We start from the raw sequence: 14,506 nt of genomic DNA on the forward strand, positions 1-14,506 counted from the left end.
TTAGTCCAGACAGAAATAAAGGTTTAAAACTTATTAAACTTTTGCCTATGATGGTATTGTTTAGCCTTCCATCAAAGAATTATCACCAGAACTATAATAGGGGAACAACTTGCTTGATGTTCAATTTCCTCAAGAATAAAAACATTTTGTTTTGGAAAATGGCCAAAAATATAAAAAACAAAATACACATACTTCAGTGATGTAACCTAACAAAGGCTCCTTACCTTAACTATATACTGACCAGGGGTATTTATGTGTGCAGAACCCCAGTGACCACTTATGAGCCAAGAAAAACCCCAATTGACCCTGATATTAATACCCCAATAGTCAGAAAATGTTTGATAATATATTAGGCACACCAATCTAAAACAACCATGTGCATCTGAAATAAACCTAGTTTTCATTAAGGTCATATTCCGTTTCGTTAAAGGTGTCTAGGAGAGGAGAGGAGATGATTCTCATTTAATTTTTTAATTTTTGTACGTTCTGTGCACCCCATTTATATCAGTGAGGGTAAGTTAATGCGACCAGCATCTCTCTAAATTAGTTTTAGCCAAGTGTAGCTACCTGTTCAGTCAGTGGGTGTGGACCACACGCATACCTGGAAAGTAGGCTGGGTCCACATTAATATTTCAAATCGCTGGACTGCCAAAACAATAAGCTCCCGTGGCCCCGCCCCCTGCGACCCCTCCTTTGCTGGGCTTTCGTCGGAGCTGAGCAGCCTTGCAGCAGCAGGTTAGCTCTTTAAAACCGAGCGAGCTCTGCTAGCTACACATCAACAGCATATCCAGAGAAGATGCGAAGTCGCTCAACTTTTTAACTATTCCACCCGCCTCCAGCGCTTTTAAGCCTGAGGACACTGTTATGGTTTCGGAGAATGGAAACGGACGACGTGTCGGTTAGAGAGCAACTTTTCCACAACCGTGTCCGGGAGACTATAGTAAGTAACGCCGAACCAACCCAACCGTCAGTGACTATGCTTATGAGCCCCCCGCAAACGTCGCATCACTGTAAGAAAGTCGCCTCAGTTAACGCTGTTTATTTCACTTTACCTAGCGGTAGCACGACTTTTGTTTCTCAGCTGTAGACTGCACGTCTTACTTTCTCAAGCGATAACAAGTTTGAAGTCACTTAAATGATAACGATTGAAATGTGCTCGCTCCCTGGGCTAGCTTAACCCATGTTCAAACTTTAACTGTTGCACGGATACAGCTGGTGAGCAGGCAGCAGAGAGGCACAGCATTTTGTTACTGTTGATGCTCTTTTTTTCCCCTCTGCTGTTTTATCGCAGTTTTGTATAATAGCAACAGCAACTATTTGAACCTTAGACTCGGTTCAGTTACAGCAAAGCACACGGCTCCTGACCTTTAACCCTCACATCACATCAGACGGGAGCCCGACTACTGAGATTGGAGATTGCTGAACCAGCCTATCATAAAAGCATCGTCAGGCAACACTTTATCACCTTCGTATCTTAGCATCAGGAGTCGATTCATCAACTTGGTTTGCTTTGCTCAGCTCCAGGTAGTTCGTTCTGGTTTGCAGAAGATCATGAGGTGAAAAAAATGTGAGGTTTTAAGGAACAACGTGGTGTGTGTGTGTGTGTGTGTGTGTGTGTGTGTGTGTGTGTGTGTGTGTGTGTGTGTGTGTGTATAGATGAGTTGTATAATATGAAAAATAGTGATTCCTGTGGGAGATTGAGTCACTGCAGCAGCAAAGAAATCAGAACAGGGCTTACTGAATCCAAAAGAACATACATTAAGATTGTGATCAGTTAGACTGCTTTTATTTGTATGACGAGTCAAATTCTTGCTTTTAACTGTGAAACCTCTAAAGAATGTAGGTTTTTTTCCCAACAGACTAGGAAACCACCCCCCCCCCCCCCCCCCCTTTTTTTTTTTTTTAAGTGGTAGGCTGAGATATTTGCACATTAGGGCTGTTGGTGGCTTTTTTGTCTGCCCACATTAGGTATCAGAAGCAAGATTACATCCTCTGGAAAATATCACTTAAAATAGTATTCTACATTTGGTAGGCGGTATATATTTTCAGTGATAGATAGGATGCAGTTATTAATAAACCAAAACCAAATGAACAGCAAATAAAGTGCTTGCATTTCTTCTAATGCCCTTGTTTTGTCATTGTCCCTTTCAAATACCCAATGCTATTAGCAAGTGGCAAGTCTCAAGTCTCCAGCTTACCTCCTCATCACAGTACTTCCTCTCAGGCTTGTCAGCTGCCCCAGCACCTCTGGTTATTAATGGCTTTAGGCCAAGCCTATCTTTAATCAGCTTATTTTAAAGTCATAAACCTGTGGCAGAAGTGCATGTATGCTAGACCGAGAATAATATTTTGCACTAACAAAAAAGGCTGGATGAGACATTTTTTTAAAAGTAGAAGAGCAACTCTTTGATATCCAAAAATAATTAAATAAAAATAATTCCTTCCATCCATCTTTTTCCACTTATCCAAGTCGGGGTTTCAGTTGAGCTGAAGCCCATCCCAGCTGTCATATGGTGAGAGGTAGAGCTAACTATTTACACTCATGGCCAGTTTACAGTCACCATTCAACCTAACAGGTATGTCTCTGGACTGTGGAGGGAAACGCACACAGGTAGAACAGAGTCCACAGCCAATGGATTCGAACCCAGCACCATCTTGCTTTGAGATGATGATGCCAACCATCGCACCACCATGCTGCCATTTTACTGCATTGTATTTGTTTTAGTTATCAGTTAATCTGATGATTATTTTTTTTACAGCTGTTTAGCCTATAATGAAATATTCCAAAAGGTCTTTGAGAAGCTAAACTGACTTATATTTGCTTTAAAATAACTGAATGGCTATCAGAACAGCTGCTGACTGAGTTTCTGTGGATAAACTAATGGTTTACTTGGGTAATTATTGTAACTCTTATTCATAAATAATATAATAATAGATATGCGTCAATTGTGAGATGCCAAAAACTAAACAAAAGAAAACAGTGTTTTAAATTCTTTCAGTCTTTTACAGTTCTGTATTTGAAGCTAGTGTAAAACTGATGTTAGACTACAAACATCAGCCACTGATATTTCTAAATGTCTGTTTATTTACCAACAGGCCAGAGGCAGTCAACGAGGCGTGTATCATCCAATAGAGATGTTTTTATAACAACATGTCCTTAGCCGACGCATATAAATGCTGGTTTGGCTACTGAGAATGCTCTCGTATTAGATATCCAAAGCATGCAAGCAGCTGTTCCATTAGTGCTTCTTTTTTGATTCTGAGGAAATGTGATGGAAAAATAATGCACGTATCAATGCACAGGGTAGATACATTTTTCCATAGGTGCATGACAAAGATATGCTATAAAGGCTATTTCTATATGCAACAAACATGCTTGCAGCTATTTGCCTGTCATGAGAACAGATGAGAGTAGTTTAATAATAATAATAATCAGTTAGATATCTTGTTGGAGTGAAGACAAGTGGTAAAATTCTGTGCTTGACTAAAAGGGGGGGGGACGGTATTTATGTGAAGTATGACACTTTCTGGCTTCTGGTCAGAAGCCTCCCAGTTGGACCAGTTGGTACCGGATTCCTAAAAGTCGACAGTAATTCCAAACAAATTCTAATTCGATGAAATGTACTATACCTGTTTGGCCAAAGGCATAATAAACAGTTAATAATCAGTGGGAAAGTGCGATTACAGCCAAGTGCATGTCTTCACTTGAGCTGATTGTGTTCTTGTAAATAATCTTGGGTATCAGCAGATAGTAGAAAATTGAAGCGCAGAGAGCGTAGCTCGGCTGTGGGGGTAAACAGCCGAGCTAGGAGTGCTCATCCACAGACCACAGCCTGAGCCTGGTCGGATCAAGAAGGATCAGTGTCTAGCACGATAAAAGGTCATGATGATAAAATCTTGCAGTAGAGAACTGGAACAGCCAGCATCAGCACACACTGATATCTATTCCCCGCTTAGAAAAGAGCACTGTAATATTTGTATAATACCTGAGTCTCAGGCGCTCTGACTGAAAACTATAATAGCTCAGAACTGATGGGTTTGAGTCTTAGGAGTGACTTTCTGCAGTACTTTTGAGAGAAGGAAAACAGAGGACAATGTGTTGGATGGATCATCCCCCCCCCCCCCCCCCCCCCCTTAATTTTTTATTTATTTATTTATTTTAGTTTATTTGTTATTGAGAGACTCTATTGAAACGCTTAAGTATTAATTAATAATTATTGCAGACCATTAAATTGTGCTTAAGGTGTCTACTTTAAAAGCGAGTCCAGTTTTGGAAGAGATGCTTTGTCTTCGTTCTTCAAGGATTCAAGGAAACTTTATTGTCATTCACATCACATGTTTAAATGAGGTGAAACAAAATTACATTTCTGCTCTGTTCTTCTGCTCCTTTGTAAATTTTCACACAAACTGCACGGCTGGGCGAGATGAGAACATTTGCACTTCAGCTGTTTTTTGTTTTCTTCGGCAGAACAATTTTTGAATTACTCTGTGGATTGTGAAATAGTCTGCACTGACACTTTGTGTCACGCTAGAGCCTGAAATTCTCTAAACTCTCCCCTCAGCAGCCCTCTGTGGCCTGCCAGCTCTCAGTATGGCCAATTTAGCACGTTTTCCCCCCACCACACTCTACCTGTTTCTCACCCAACCTTTGTTTTCTACTTTTCTTGTTGTTGGATTAACCATAACAAGGTCCTTTCTAAATCCGACTGCATTATTCAACAATTTACGCAGACTGAGCTGATTAGTTGTTGCGCACAGTCGTTTGTTTTTTCCATGGTGCAGCTTTTGTGCTGCCACTGATCATTTCCTCTCGCACAGACTCTCAACTGTTTGTTTTTTTTTTTAATCTCACACAGCAAGTGCAAGATTAAACTAAAATAACAAACTTTTGTGTAAACTCGATTTAGCAACAGGTTTTATACGACGTTGTATTTCTGCAGAGAGCCTCTCCCTCTGTGTTTGTTGCTGTTGTTACCTTAGGGACAAACGTCTTCATTGTGCTGTGCATACAGGGCTCCCCAGAGGCTCTGGAACAGGAATGTTTTCATTGATACTTGTGGTTTGGCAACATCAGTTCATTCATGACTCACAGCAACACTTTGTTGCACTGATAAAAATGTATTGACGTGAAATTAATGCCACACAGTTTAGCTGTCAGATAAATCAGGATTCAGCATTAAACGGTCACATCTTCTGCACGTTCAGCAGCTTAGCTTACATTGCTGAGCTTGTCCAAGTTGCTCAGGTATGTTTTATACTTGGGTGCGTTTCTGAGCAGGAGCTACCATTGGTGCTTGCTTATTGTCTTATCTGTGGCAGGCAGCGGTTTGATCCATTGTTGTATTAATGTAAAGAGATTTAATTAGAGTTGGCATGTTGAGGGCTTTCCCAGACAACAGATTGCTGGTGGAAGACTGGTTTAACCTAAATTTGTTGCTTTAACGTAATGGTAAGCAGTGTGGAGGGGGATCACTCACCCACTGGCATTAACCCTTCTCTCTTTTACTCTCTCATAATCCTTCTCAGTTTATCACAGTGACCTTTTTTTTTTTTTTTTTTTGGACCAAATGGGTAATCTTCAGACGTAATCTGTGTCTCTCTTGGCGTAGGCAAACTCGCATAGCCAGAGTGGAAAGCTGTGTGAGGAACACATTCTGTAATCCCCAAATGTCTTTTCTCTGCTTTCTCCCAACTTACACTAAACCAGACATGTCAGCAGTTTAAAGTAAATCTATTGCTCATTGACTCATTGATTAACATAGCATGACAGGTGGTTTACATAGCTAATCTTATTTATGTAAAACACTGGTCCCTTTTAATGCCTGTCCTCAGACCTTTAAATGCAAAAATAACACTAGAATTTTCTCTGTTTCTTCTGCAGATCTGTGTTCTCCTGTTTACTTGCCTTTACATGCTGTCCTACCTCATCCTTAACCAATTCAGGAAGACTGCAGAGTTTGTCACAGGTGAGTTTTCTGCAACACACGAATACTGCACTGTGAGAACGTTTTCTATCAAAAGCTTCTAAAGAATTGCCTGCAGCAGAATCAGTGATGATGTTGACAAGCACACTGTCTACATTGGTGAGTGGGTGGAAGTAGGCAATACTTTTCAACCAAGCACAGGTGTTGTTCAGAAATTACCCATTCTATTTTGAGCAGTCTTTGTTTTCTAGTTTGTGTGCAGGCTGCAGCAGGATTTTTCTTTTGAGCTTTATTTGAAGAGTCTTCAGAAACCTGAATAATGCTCAGGCAAGCAGTAAAATCAATATTGTTTGCATACATGAATGTACCACATATGCACCCTAGCAGGAAGGCAGCTGTGAGCTTAGGGCTAGAGTAACTAAATGTATTCACCTCGTTAGGCTGAAAGCATGTGAACCATACACATGACAAAAGATGTTTGCTTTTTGTTTTCTGACTTTTCGCTGTCTGGAAAAGTGTAGTAAGATGTGTTTTGGTGAACACAGACATTATAAAAATAGCACTATAGCTAATAAGCAACCTTCATGTAGTTACAGTTAAGTAATAACTGTTGGTGTACATGCCCATGTCGTAACACTGCCTCCACCATCTTTGTGGTGTCCTAAAAGTTTTCACCTTTTTGTGAACCCTCTGTATTTTCATGAAGGTAAATCTGTATTGTAGACACTGACAGTAACACTCTTACCTCTTTGCTCTTGAATTGTTTAGATGTTATGAAGGTTTTTTTGGTAACCATCAAAGTAATTCTGTATTCATGGACTTTATTTGTCTTCCCGTCATCTTTCAGGCCTTTTGTTGGTGCTGAGCTGGGCAGTAAATGTTTAACACAAATGTTGAAAGTGCTGAAGTGTGACTGCAGAACTTTCAACAGTTACATAATAAATCCAATAACTTCCCACAATTGGAAGAAGATGTGAGATGTCCAACTAGTCAGGTCTCTGTGCTCCACTGTGATTGGGTGGGAGTCTGGGAGATGGCCAGATGCTTTTTTTTTTTTTTTTTTTTCTAAAATAGGGAGCGAGGAAAACCTGCTATATATTAGCTCACTGCTGAAAAAGTTTGTGCATCAACAACAATGGAACAGTTGTGCCCTGCAGCCTAAATGACAATTGTGCAACAGCACTGCACAAAGTTGTTTTTGTCTATAAAGATTCAAGAACTGGTTTTTGCTCCTTAGGCTTATCTTCTATATCTATATTTCTCCTCTGTGCCAATATTGATACAGTAAGGAAAATACTGTAGTACTGAGCTACAGAAATTCAAATAGTGAATTTAGACATTAACTTTGTAGCAAGATCTTAAACATTTATTCATTTTTTAAAGCTTAAAGAGGAAATGGAGACATTTATAGAAGTGTTTGTTTGGTATTCTTAATTCCCCGCTCTTTCTGTATCCTGCCTATAGGTAGTTCAGTTTTATTAGAGTCTGGGTTTTGCTTGAACAGAATGTTCCAAACATACTCGTCCCCCGCTTACTCCCCTTTCTGAAGCCGTTGCTTTTTGCTGCACTTCTACACACGCCCAAACACACGCACACTGAATGTGTTCTGTGCTTAGGCTTTCCTACAATGTAAAAGTCAGGTAGTTACATGTGAAAACAAACTGAGGTCTGTCAGTTATGTAATGAGTGTTGCTCTGTTCCCTTGTAGATGATGTCGAAGATGCCACTGTCAACAAAATTGCGTAAGTGAAAAACACAACTGATTAACTAGCTGGTATCAGTCTGTTCTCACTCCCACTCCATATGATTGAGCAGATACCAAGTCAGTGTGACGTGTGTAGTGACCCAATACCATTTGGCTTTGGATTTATTGCCCTGCCTTGTGTGTGTGTGTGTGTGTAATGGTGTGACTTCCATGTCACTCTGCCCTTTGTCCTTACACGCCGGCACTATATTACCTTATTCATGGCCACTGTAGCCTTTCATCTACGCTGTGGTGTTTGAGGCTAAACATAAATAAATGCACAACACTCACAAATGGTGTTTCTTCTTTTTCCAGGCTGTGGCTGTGCACATTCACCCTGTCTGTTGCAGTCTGTGCTGTGCTCCTTCTCCCCATTTCCATTCTGTCCAATGAGGTGCTGCTCACCTTCCCACAGAGCTACTACATGCAGTGGCTCAATGGATCTCTTATTCATGGTACATCTGTCTGTTTTTTTTTTTTAAGCAGGGATGACACCAAACATAACATCAAATAGAGATCTGTTTTAAAACTGGAACAGAATGAACAGTAGTGATGCCCTCTAGATCAATATTAAACAGGCCTGTGTCCAAACTGATAATTATTACTGACAGAGAAGCTGTGACCTCACTGTTCAATTCAGTCAAGTTTTCCAATCTCAGTGGAATGCCAGTGTCTCATTGTGAAGAACTGTGGTGCTGATTAATGTGAAAGTAACCTTTGCTGTAATGATTTTAGCTTATTTTGTTCTGTAATTATCGCACATTGCAATGTATGTATACAGTCTTGTCAGTGTTGGGAAGGCTGAGCCTCATGGTGGCCGATCTGGGTACTGCTAAAACTAATGCTAATCAGCGTTTGCCCCAAAAATAACAAATGAAAAATCTGTCTTGACAGGTTTGTGGAACCTAGTTTTCCTTTTCTCCAACTTGTCCCTGGTCTTCCTCATGCCTTTTGCATATTTCTTCACTGAGTCCGAGGGATTTGCAGGATCCAGAAAGGTAGCATTTTTAGCACAAGCTCACATTGGAGACTCAAAATGATTTATAGATGCAAGTCCACAGTGCCTGTTTTCGCACCCATCTGCTCACACATCATCTACTTTGGTTGTGTAGGGTGTAATGGCACGAGTTTATGAAGCAGTTGTGCTGCTGTTGCTGCTGGCCCTGCTTGTGCTGGGCATTGTGTGGGTGGCATCAGCCCTCCTACATGACAACATAGCCCGGAAGAGCCTCTACGGTGAGTCAACCACAGATTCCTCAATGACAGGTAGTTTTTATATGTTTCATATAGCCACTTGTGATGCTCTATCTCTCTCTCTCTGGATTTCAGACCTGTGGGAGTATTACCTTCCCTATCTGTACTCGGGGATCTCTCTCTTTGGAGTGCTGCTGCTTTTATGTTAGTATATCTCATTCACAGTTGGTGGAGTAGCTATAAACCTGGTTCTATGGCTTTTGCATATCATCATCTCTGTGCTTCTCTCCTCAGTGTGCACTCCCTTAGGGTTGTCACGAATGTTCAGTGTAACGGGCAGCCTGCTAGTCAAACCACGGGTGAGTCACAGGCTCAGTGTCTTGAATTTAAACAAGTCTAGTTGTCTAAAGCTATGCTAGCAACCCACTGAGTCAGTACAACTTTTCTTCTAACACAACTTGTTCCATCTTCAAAATCCACACTTCCTGCTGGTTCCAATCATGTTGTTAATTTGTAGTGTTTATTACATGAGGTGCAACTAAAGAAAGCATACTGAATTATCAATTTTGAGTGTGCTGTTGATGCACACTAGTCAGGGGAGTACACAAAGTAAATGAGCAAGCTACATATAGCTAGTAAACAATTCAAATGAGTTGGTTGGTTTTTAAAAATGGGAAGCTTCTGAAACCAAAACCTTTTAATGCCTCTGAGGTTTAATTAATAGTTTTCCAACGTCTATTAAAATGCAGAGCACCATGACTTAATGTAATAAATGTACATAATTGGTTTATACTAGTCTCTTTAAAGAACAGTATGTACTACTGTTTGGTCGTGGCTTTACTTTAACATGTTGAACTTTCCCAAATAGCAGTGAAAAACTGCTGTGAATGGCCTAAATGTCTGTGCTATATTTCACTGCAGTGGTGTCAGAACACCTGAACATGACCATTTCAACTTGTGCCTGTGAACTCATTAAAAATCGAATTGACTGATTGGTCCTGTCCTCTCTAGCTGCTGGAAGATGTTGAAGATACTCTGAGCTGCACCACATTTGAGGAAGACTCTCTCTCCAGGAAAATCAACTGTAAGTAGGTGATAGTGTTCACAAGAACGTTTCCTCTGGTTACTTCTCTCTGTTAGGTTAATTGGTTATTCAAAATTGGCCGTGGATGTGAGGTGTTTGAAGACTATAGGAAAAAGTACTTTATCAATGTGTGGTTAAATGTGTAGTCTGGGGTGGTCATTAAGTGTAGAAAGGTGCTATATAAATACATTTATTTGTTTTTTTTATATTCATCCTTAAATTAACTGGTTGACATTTTCTCCTTCCCACCATCATGCGTGTGATTGTAGGTGGCAGTACATCCTGCTGGGTCAAGCTGAACATGGAGGCTCTGAAAAAAGAGTACCAAGCCGTCCAGAGTAAGCGCGTCGCCCTGGGTAAGACTGGGTGAACAGGCTGTCTCTCTGCTGGAGTTCTCGCACAGTGATTACAGAGTGTAGTCATTTGTTGTTGTCGCTTTTCTGTCTTTCTTGTTTTCCCCACAGAGATGCGGAGGAAAGCGTCCCCATGGCAGCGGAACCTGGGCTACCCGCTTGCAATGCTTGTGCTTCTCGCACTGACGGTACTTGCATGACTATCAATATAAGCATCAATTCTACTTTAAGTTTAATTTATCAAGACCACAATTATTTTTTGTTTTTTAAAGTATTATTTTGTAATTGTCTCTTGTGTCTGTAGGTGATGTGTGTGCTGATGGTCTGTTTCAACGTGCTGGAGTTGCTGCTGGATGAAACAGCCATGCCCAGAGGAATGGAGGTGGAGTTTCTGCCAAAACAGAATTAATAAATGCGCCCCTTTTAAAGGTTTATGTGCTACAGCTAGTCGTGATGATATATTGAGGATTGTTATTTTTGTGTGTTGTAGGACCCTCACCTTGGGATGGCCTCCTTTTCAATGTTTGGCTCACTGGGTGCTGCTGTTCAAGTAGTTCTCATTCTGTATCCTTTCATCCTCCCATCTTACAATTGGGTGCACATAGAGTTAATTAGTTGTCTACATTTGGCGCAGCCACTCACCAGGATGCCCTTGATATTTCACCAGGGCGTGGGTGATGTTGACTCATGCTGTCACACTCACACATTGGAAGCACCTTTTATTTTTTTTGTAGCCTACTTCTTGGGTGCTCTTTACCACTCTGCCTTCCACTGTTATCCTTAAAATTATTTTCAGTTATCTGATGGTGTCCTCAGTGGTGGGCTTCTATAGTTCCCCTCTCTTCACTGGCCTCCTGCCTCGTGCACAAGACACCAACCTCACACAGGTACCCAGTGGTCAGCAGGCTCACATATTTCATCCAGAAACTGTTGTTTTCACTAAAGATGGTAACCTCTAATTTTTTTCAGATAATCGCCAACTGTGTTTCACTGCTTATCCTGAGCTCTGCACTGCCGGTGTTTTCACGCACTCTTGGTAAGCATGAAGCACAAATGAGAAGTGGGGCATTAACATTTCAAAGTTTCTAGCCTTGTCCACAGTTTTGCTCCTCTGTAATTCTATGTGTGTTATGTGTGACTGAGCATATAGTCAATGTTTATGTTTATGTATATTGCACAATCTTAACAATGCACTGTGTGCATGAAATACTAATAAGTTAGTTAGACTGTAATGGAAAACAACAACATTTTGAACAATTGTCTTTGACGTTACATGAAATAAAAAGTTTACCCTGACTCTGCTTTGACTGCATCTATAAAATGGAAAGCATTTGTGTAGTTTTAATGATGTCCACAGGAGGGCGTTTGTATGCCATGAATATTGTGCCTGCAGGTGAATTGGGGCTTTGGCACATTTTTCACAAGTTTTGCTTCTGTTATTTTGTGTTAGGGATCACCCGTTTCGACCTACTGGGAGACTTTGGTCGATATAACTGGCTTGGGAACTTCTACGTTGTATTTCTATACAACATGCTGTTTGCTGGCCTCACCTCTGCCTCCCTGATAAAGACGGTCACCTGGGCAGTACAAAGAGAGCTCATCCGTGCCTTTGGTCAGTCTACTTTCATTTTGAATTTATGAAGCAAAGTGAACAACGTTTGTAAGCATATACTTTTTTTTCTGTCAGTGAGACTGAGCTGTGCTTAAATTCATTGCACTTGGATATCTCTTTCATAACTTTCCCCACCTTTGGCCCCATTTCCCTATGGGCTGGTCTCTCTTCCTCAGATAGAAAGAATACAATTCTTTCAGGAAATTGTAAAGGGACAGGAGGAGAGTCAGGTCTCCTTGGGGACCTTCAGGCACACCGCCCTAGACCCCTCACAGCACACACACACACACACACCCTCCAAACCTCCACCCAACACAAACAACCACTCGGAGCATGGGCACGCCAAACTCACACATGCATACACACAATCCCCTTCCTCACACTCCAGATAGCATCTCTGCGCTGTGGCAGCTCTGCTGCACTTTCCCATTGCCTCCCAGCATACTTTTGTTCTGTGGTTAATAGACTTTCAATTCACCTAAATCACAATTTTTCCTAGCTTTGCAAATGTAATGCTCCACCTTTTGATTGTGTGATATTATAGTCCTTGTTTCTCTCTCTGTACAGGTCTCCACAGACTACCTTTAACTGTGTCACGCTCCACCGTCCCCTTCAGGCTCCTCCTGGCCAGTGGATTGTCTAAAATCCAGTGACTTTTTTGGGTTTTTTTTCCTTCTCATGACTGCCTTTCCTAACCTTTAAAAACTGAGCCATTTCAGAGGTGTACCCGGCGGATTAAAGGCATTCACAGTTCAGTCTCTTTGCCAGCTGGTACATGGATCAGGTCACCACGTGTGAAGAGACTGAAGAATGTGAGTCTGTTTGCACTGTGTCCAGTGGGAGCACCGCTTGATGCTGTGTTCAGTGACCAATATATCAGGGTCCAAGTTTATACTGCTTTTTGACTGCAAAGGCAAATACTGGTACAAGTGGTTACCGAGTCACAGGTGTGACTGGATCGAGGGGAAAAGGGATTAAAGCCATATTAGCAACGATAACAGAGCCCCTGCAAAGTCATGCTTTGTAAAAAGAGGATCCTTTAGCAGCTGTTTGTCTGACATATGTGAAAGTCAGCAGAGTTATTTTAAAATATTGCATTGTAGCTGTGACATAATTTCCTCTTCCTCCTTCAGGTCGACTGAGTGCTCTCTCTTTCTTTGCGGCTTCCCCACGCCTTCCTCTTTAAGTACCACCACTATTTTAAGACTGGAAGATCTTCTACTTCCATGTGTTTGGATGTTCCAGTCTGCACCAGTGTTATGTTGGTTAATAAAAGGAAGTCGTTAGTGGGGAGCTGATGGGACAGAGAGCAGTTCAGTTGTCTGCGGATCTGCGGGTTACACACAGGGAATGTGAGGTTGACGTGATGGTCTCAGTGTTGGAGCTCTTTTCTTTGTCTTTTACACACTGAGGTTACCAGTAGGATTAAGAGCATTTTGTACGACGGCTTGACTTTACAAAAAAAACAAAAAACTGAAAGCTTTACACTTTGTCTTATAAAATGTATTTGAATGCCATGTGACACTCACTAGTGGGAACTCGCTGCCTTAAAAAAACCAATCAAACTGTGAATCATTAAGCATTTGTGTGGGGAAAGTGCAATATTGTGTATGTAAAAGCACACTTTTTAACTTTAGCAAAAGTTATGTTTTCAGTTAATTTTCTGTGATGTTTATTTTGCTTTCATCTCATTCCTCTGTGTTGGAAACTGGAGTGAATGCATCAGATAATGTCAGAATATTTTGGAACAGCTATGTGGCTGTCAGGATTTTTTTAGAGGTTAGATTATCTACTGTCAGCATTATCTCATCATCTGATATGTGTTGGTGATCCTGTGTCACAGGTTACTTTTGCTGCTGTATCAGCAGGTTATTTGCTGTTGGTTTGACCAGCAGGGGACACTATCTCTTAAGTCCAATGGCAATATAACCCCTAATTCTGTCTGGTTAGTTATTGTATGCATTATATGTGGACAACTCTGAGGTTTACTCATTTCACTTGTTCTGAAAAAGTTCTTATGGATTTTTCTGGCATTGTGTGTTGTTTTTATTATTTATGGTTGTTTGGGAATCCATACTTTGCATTTTGATTTATTACTACTCTCTTTTCAAACAGTTAAAGAAAATGTTTAGTTGTTCTGAAAGATTTCGAAAAGAAAACTTGAAATGCTGTTGTTTCAGATTTTCCTACATACTACTTTTTTAAACTATTACGTGAATGTTTTTGAACAATAATCAATAAAAATGTGTTTTTGACCTCTTTGTATGCGTTTTGTTTTGTCTTTGAACGCACAACAAGGTTATTATTATTTATTCATTTCTTTGATGCAGTTACATCTCCTAACATGTGGCCTGTAGTGGGTGTGTTACTGGTAAGAGACGTCTGTCCTCCGTGTCCCTCCACCCTTTAGTGCACTACTTTAATCAGCAGCAGAAGAAAGCTGTATTTGGGCCTGTCTGTCAGCGGCGTCCACCCGCGACGCCACTGCAGCCGTTGCCCATGCTTTCCCCACTTTGATGCAAATGCCAGATAACCTTCCAAATCAGGAGAAGCGGCGTTCACTTACGATCACTCCTTCACATCCCCACCACCCAC

General features: G+C 40.9%; 1 protein-coding gene across 1 annotated transcript; it reads left to right on the top strand.

Moving 5' to 3' along the window:
• Positions 1-702: 702 nt before the first annotated feature.
• Positions 703-14,161, top strand: lmbr1l (limb development membrane protein 1-like). The gene is made up of 17 exons (XM_085393682.1): positions 703-940; positions 5,882-5,966; positions 7,633-7,666; positions 7,984-8,123; positions 8,563-8,666; positions 8,781-8,904; positions 8,998-9,066; positions 9,157-9,221; positions 9,874-9,946; positions 10,216-10,302; positions 10,411-10,487; positions 10,604-10,681; positions 10,790-10,863; positions 11,096-11,186; positions 11,269-11,335; positions 11,750-11,911; positions 12,479-14,161. The coding sequence occupies exons 1-17, from the start codon at positions 878-880 to the stop codon at positions 12,562-12,564; spliced, it is 1,479 nt and encodes a 492-aa protein (XP_085249808.1). The 5' UTR covers positions 703-877; the 3' UTR covers positions 12,565-14,161.
• Positions 14,162-14,506: the final 345 nt, after the last annotated feature.

The sequence above is a fragment of the Rhamphochromis longiceps genome, linkage group LG20, assembly GCF_057381845.1.
Source record: "Rhamphochromis longiceps isolate RC_006_pf linkage group LG20, R_longiceps_female_GT1.1, whole genome shotgun sequence".
NCBI classification, from domain to species: Eukaryota; Metazoa; Chordata; class Actinopteri; order Cichliformes; family Cichlidae; genus Rhamphochromis; species Rhamphochromis longiceps.

Excerpts from the sequence above, each read along its gene's own strand:
- lmbr1l (XM_085393682.1), top strand. The coding sequence starts at position 878 with ATGGAAACGGACGACGTGTCGGTTAGAGAGCAACTTTTCCACAACCGT. Across the intron at positions 10,303-10,410 it reads GAGTAAGCGCGTCGCCCTGG|AGATGCGGAGGAAAGCGTCC; the intron begins GTAAGACTGGGT and ends TTTTCCCCACAG. Across the intron at positions 10,864-11,095 it reads GTTCAAGTAGTTCTCATTCT|TTATCTGATGGTGTCCTCAG; the intron begins GTATCCTTTCAT and ends AATTATTTTCAG.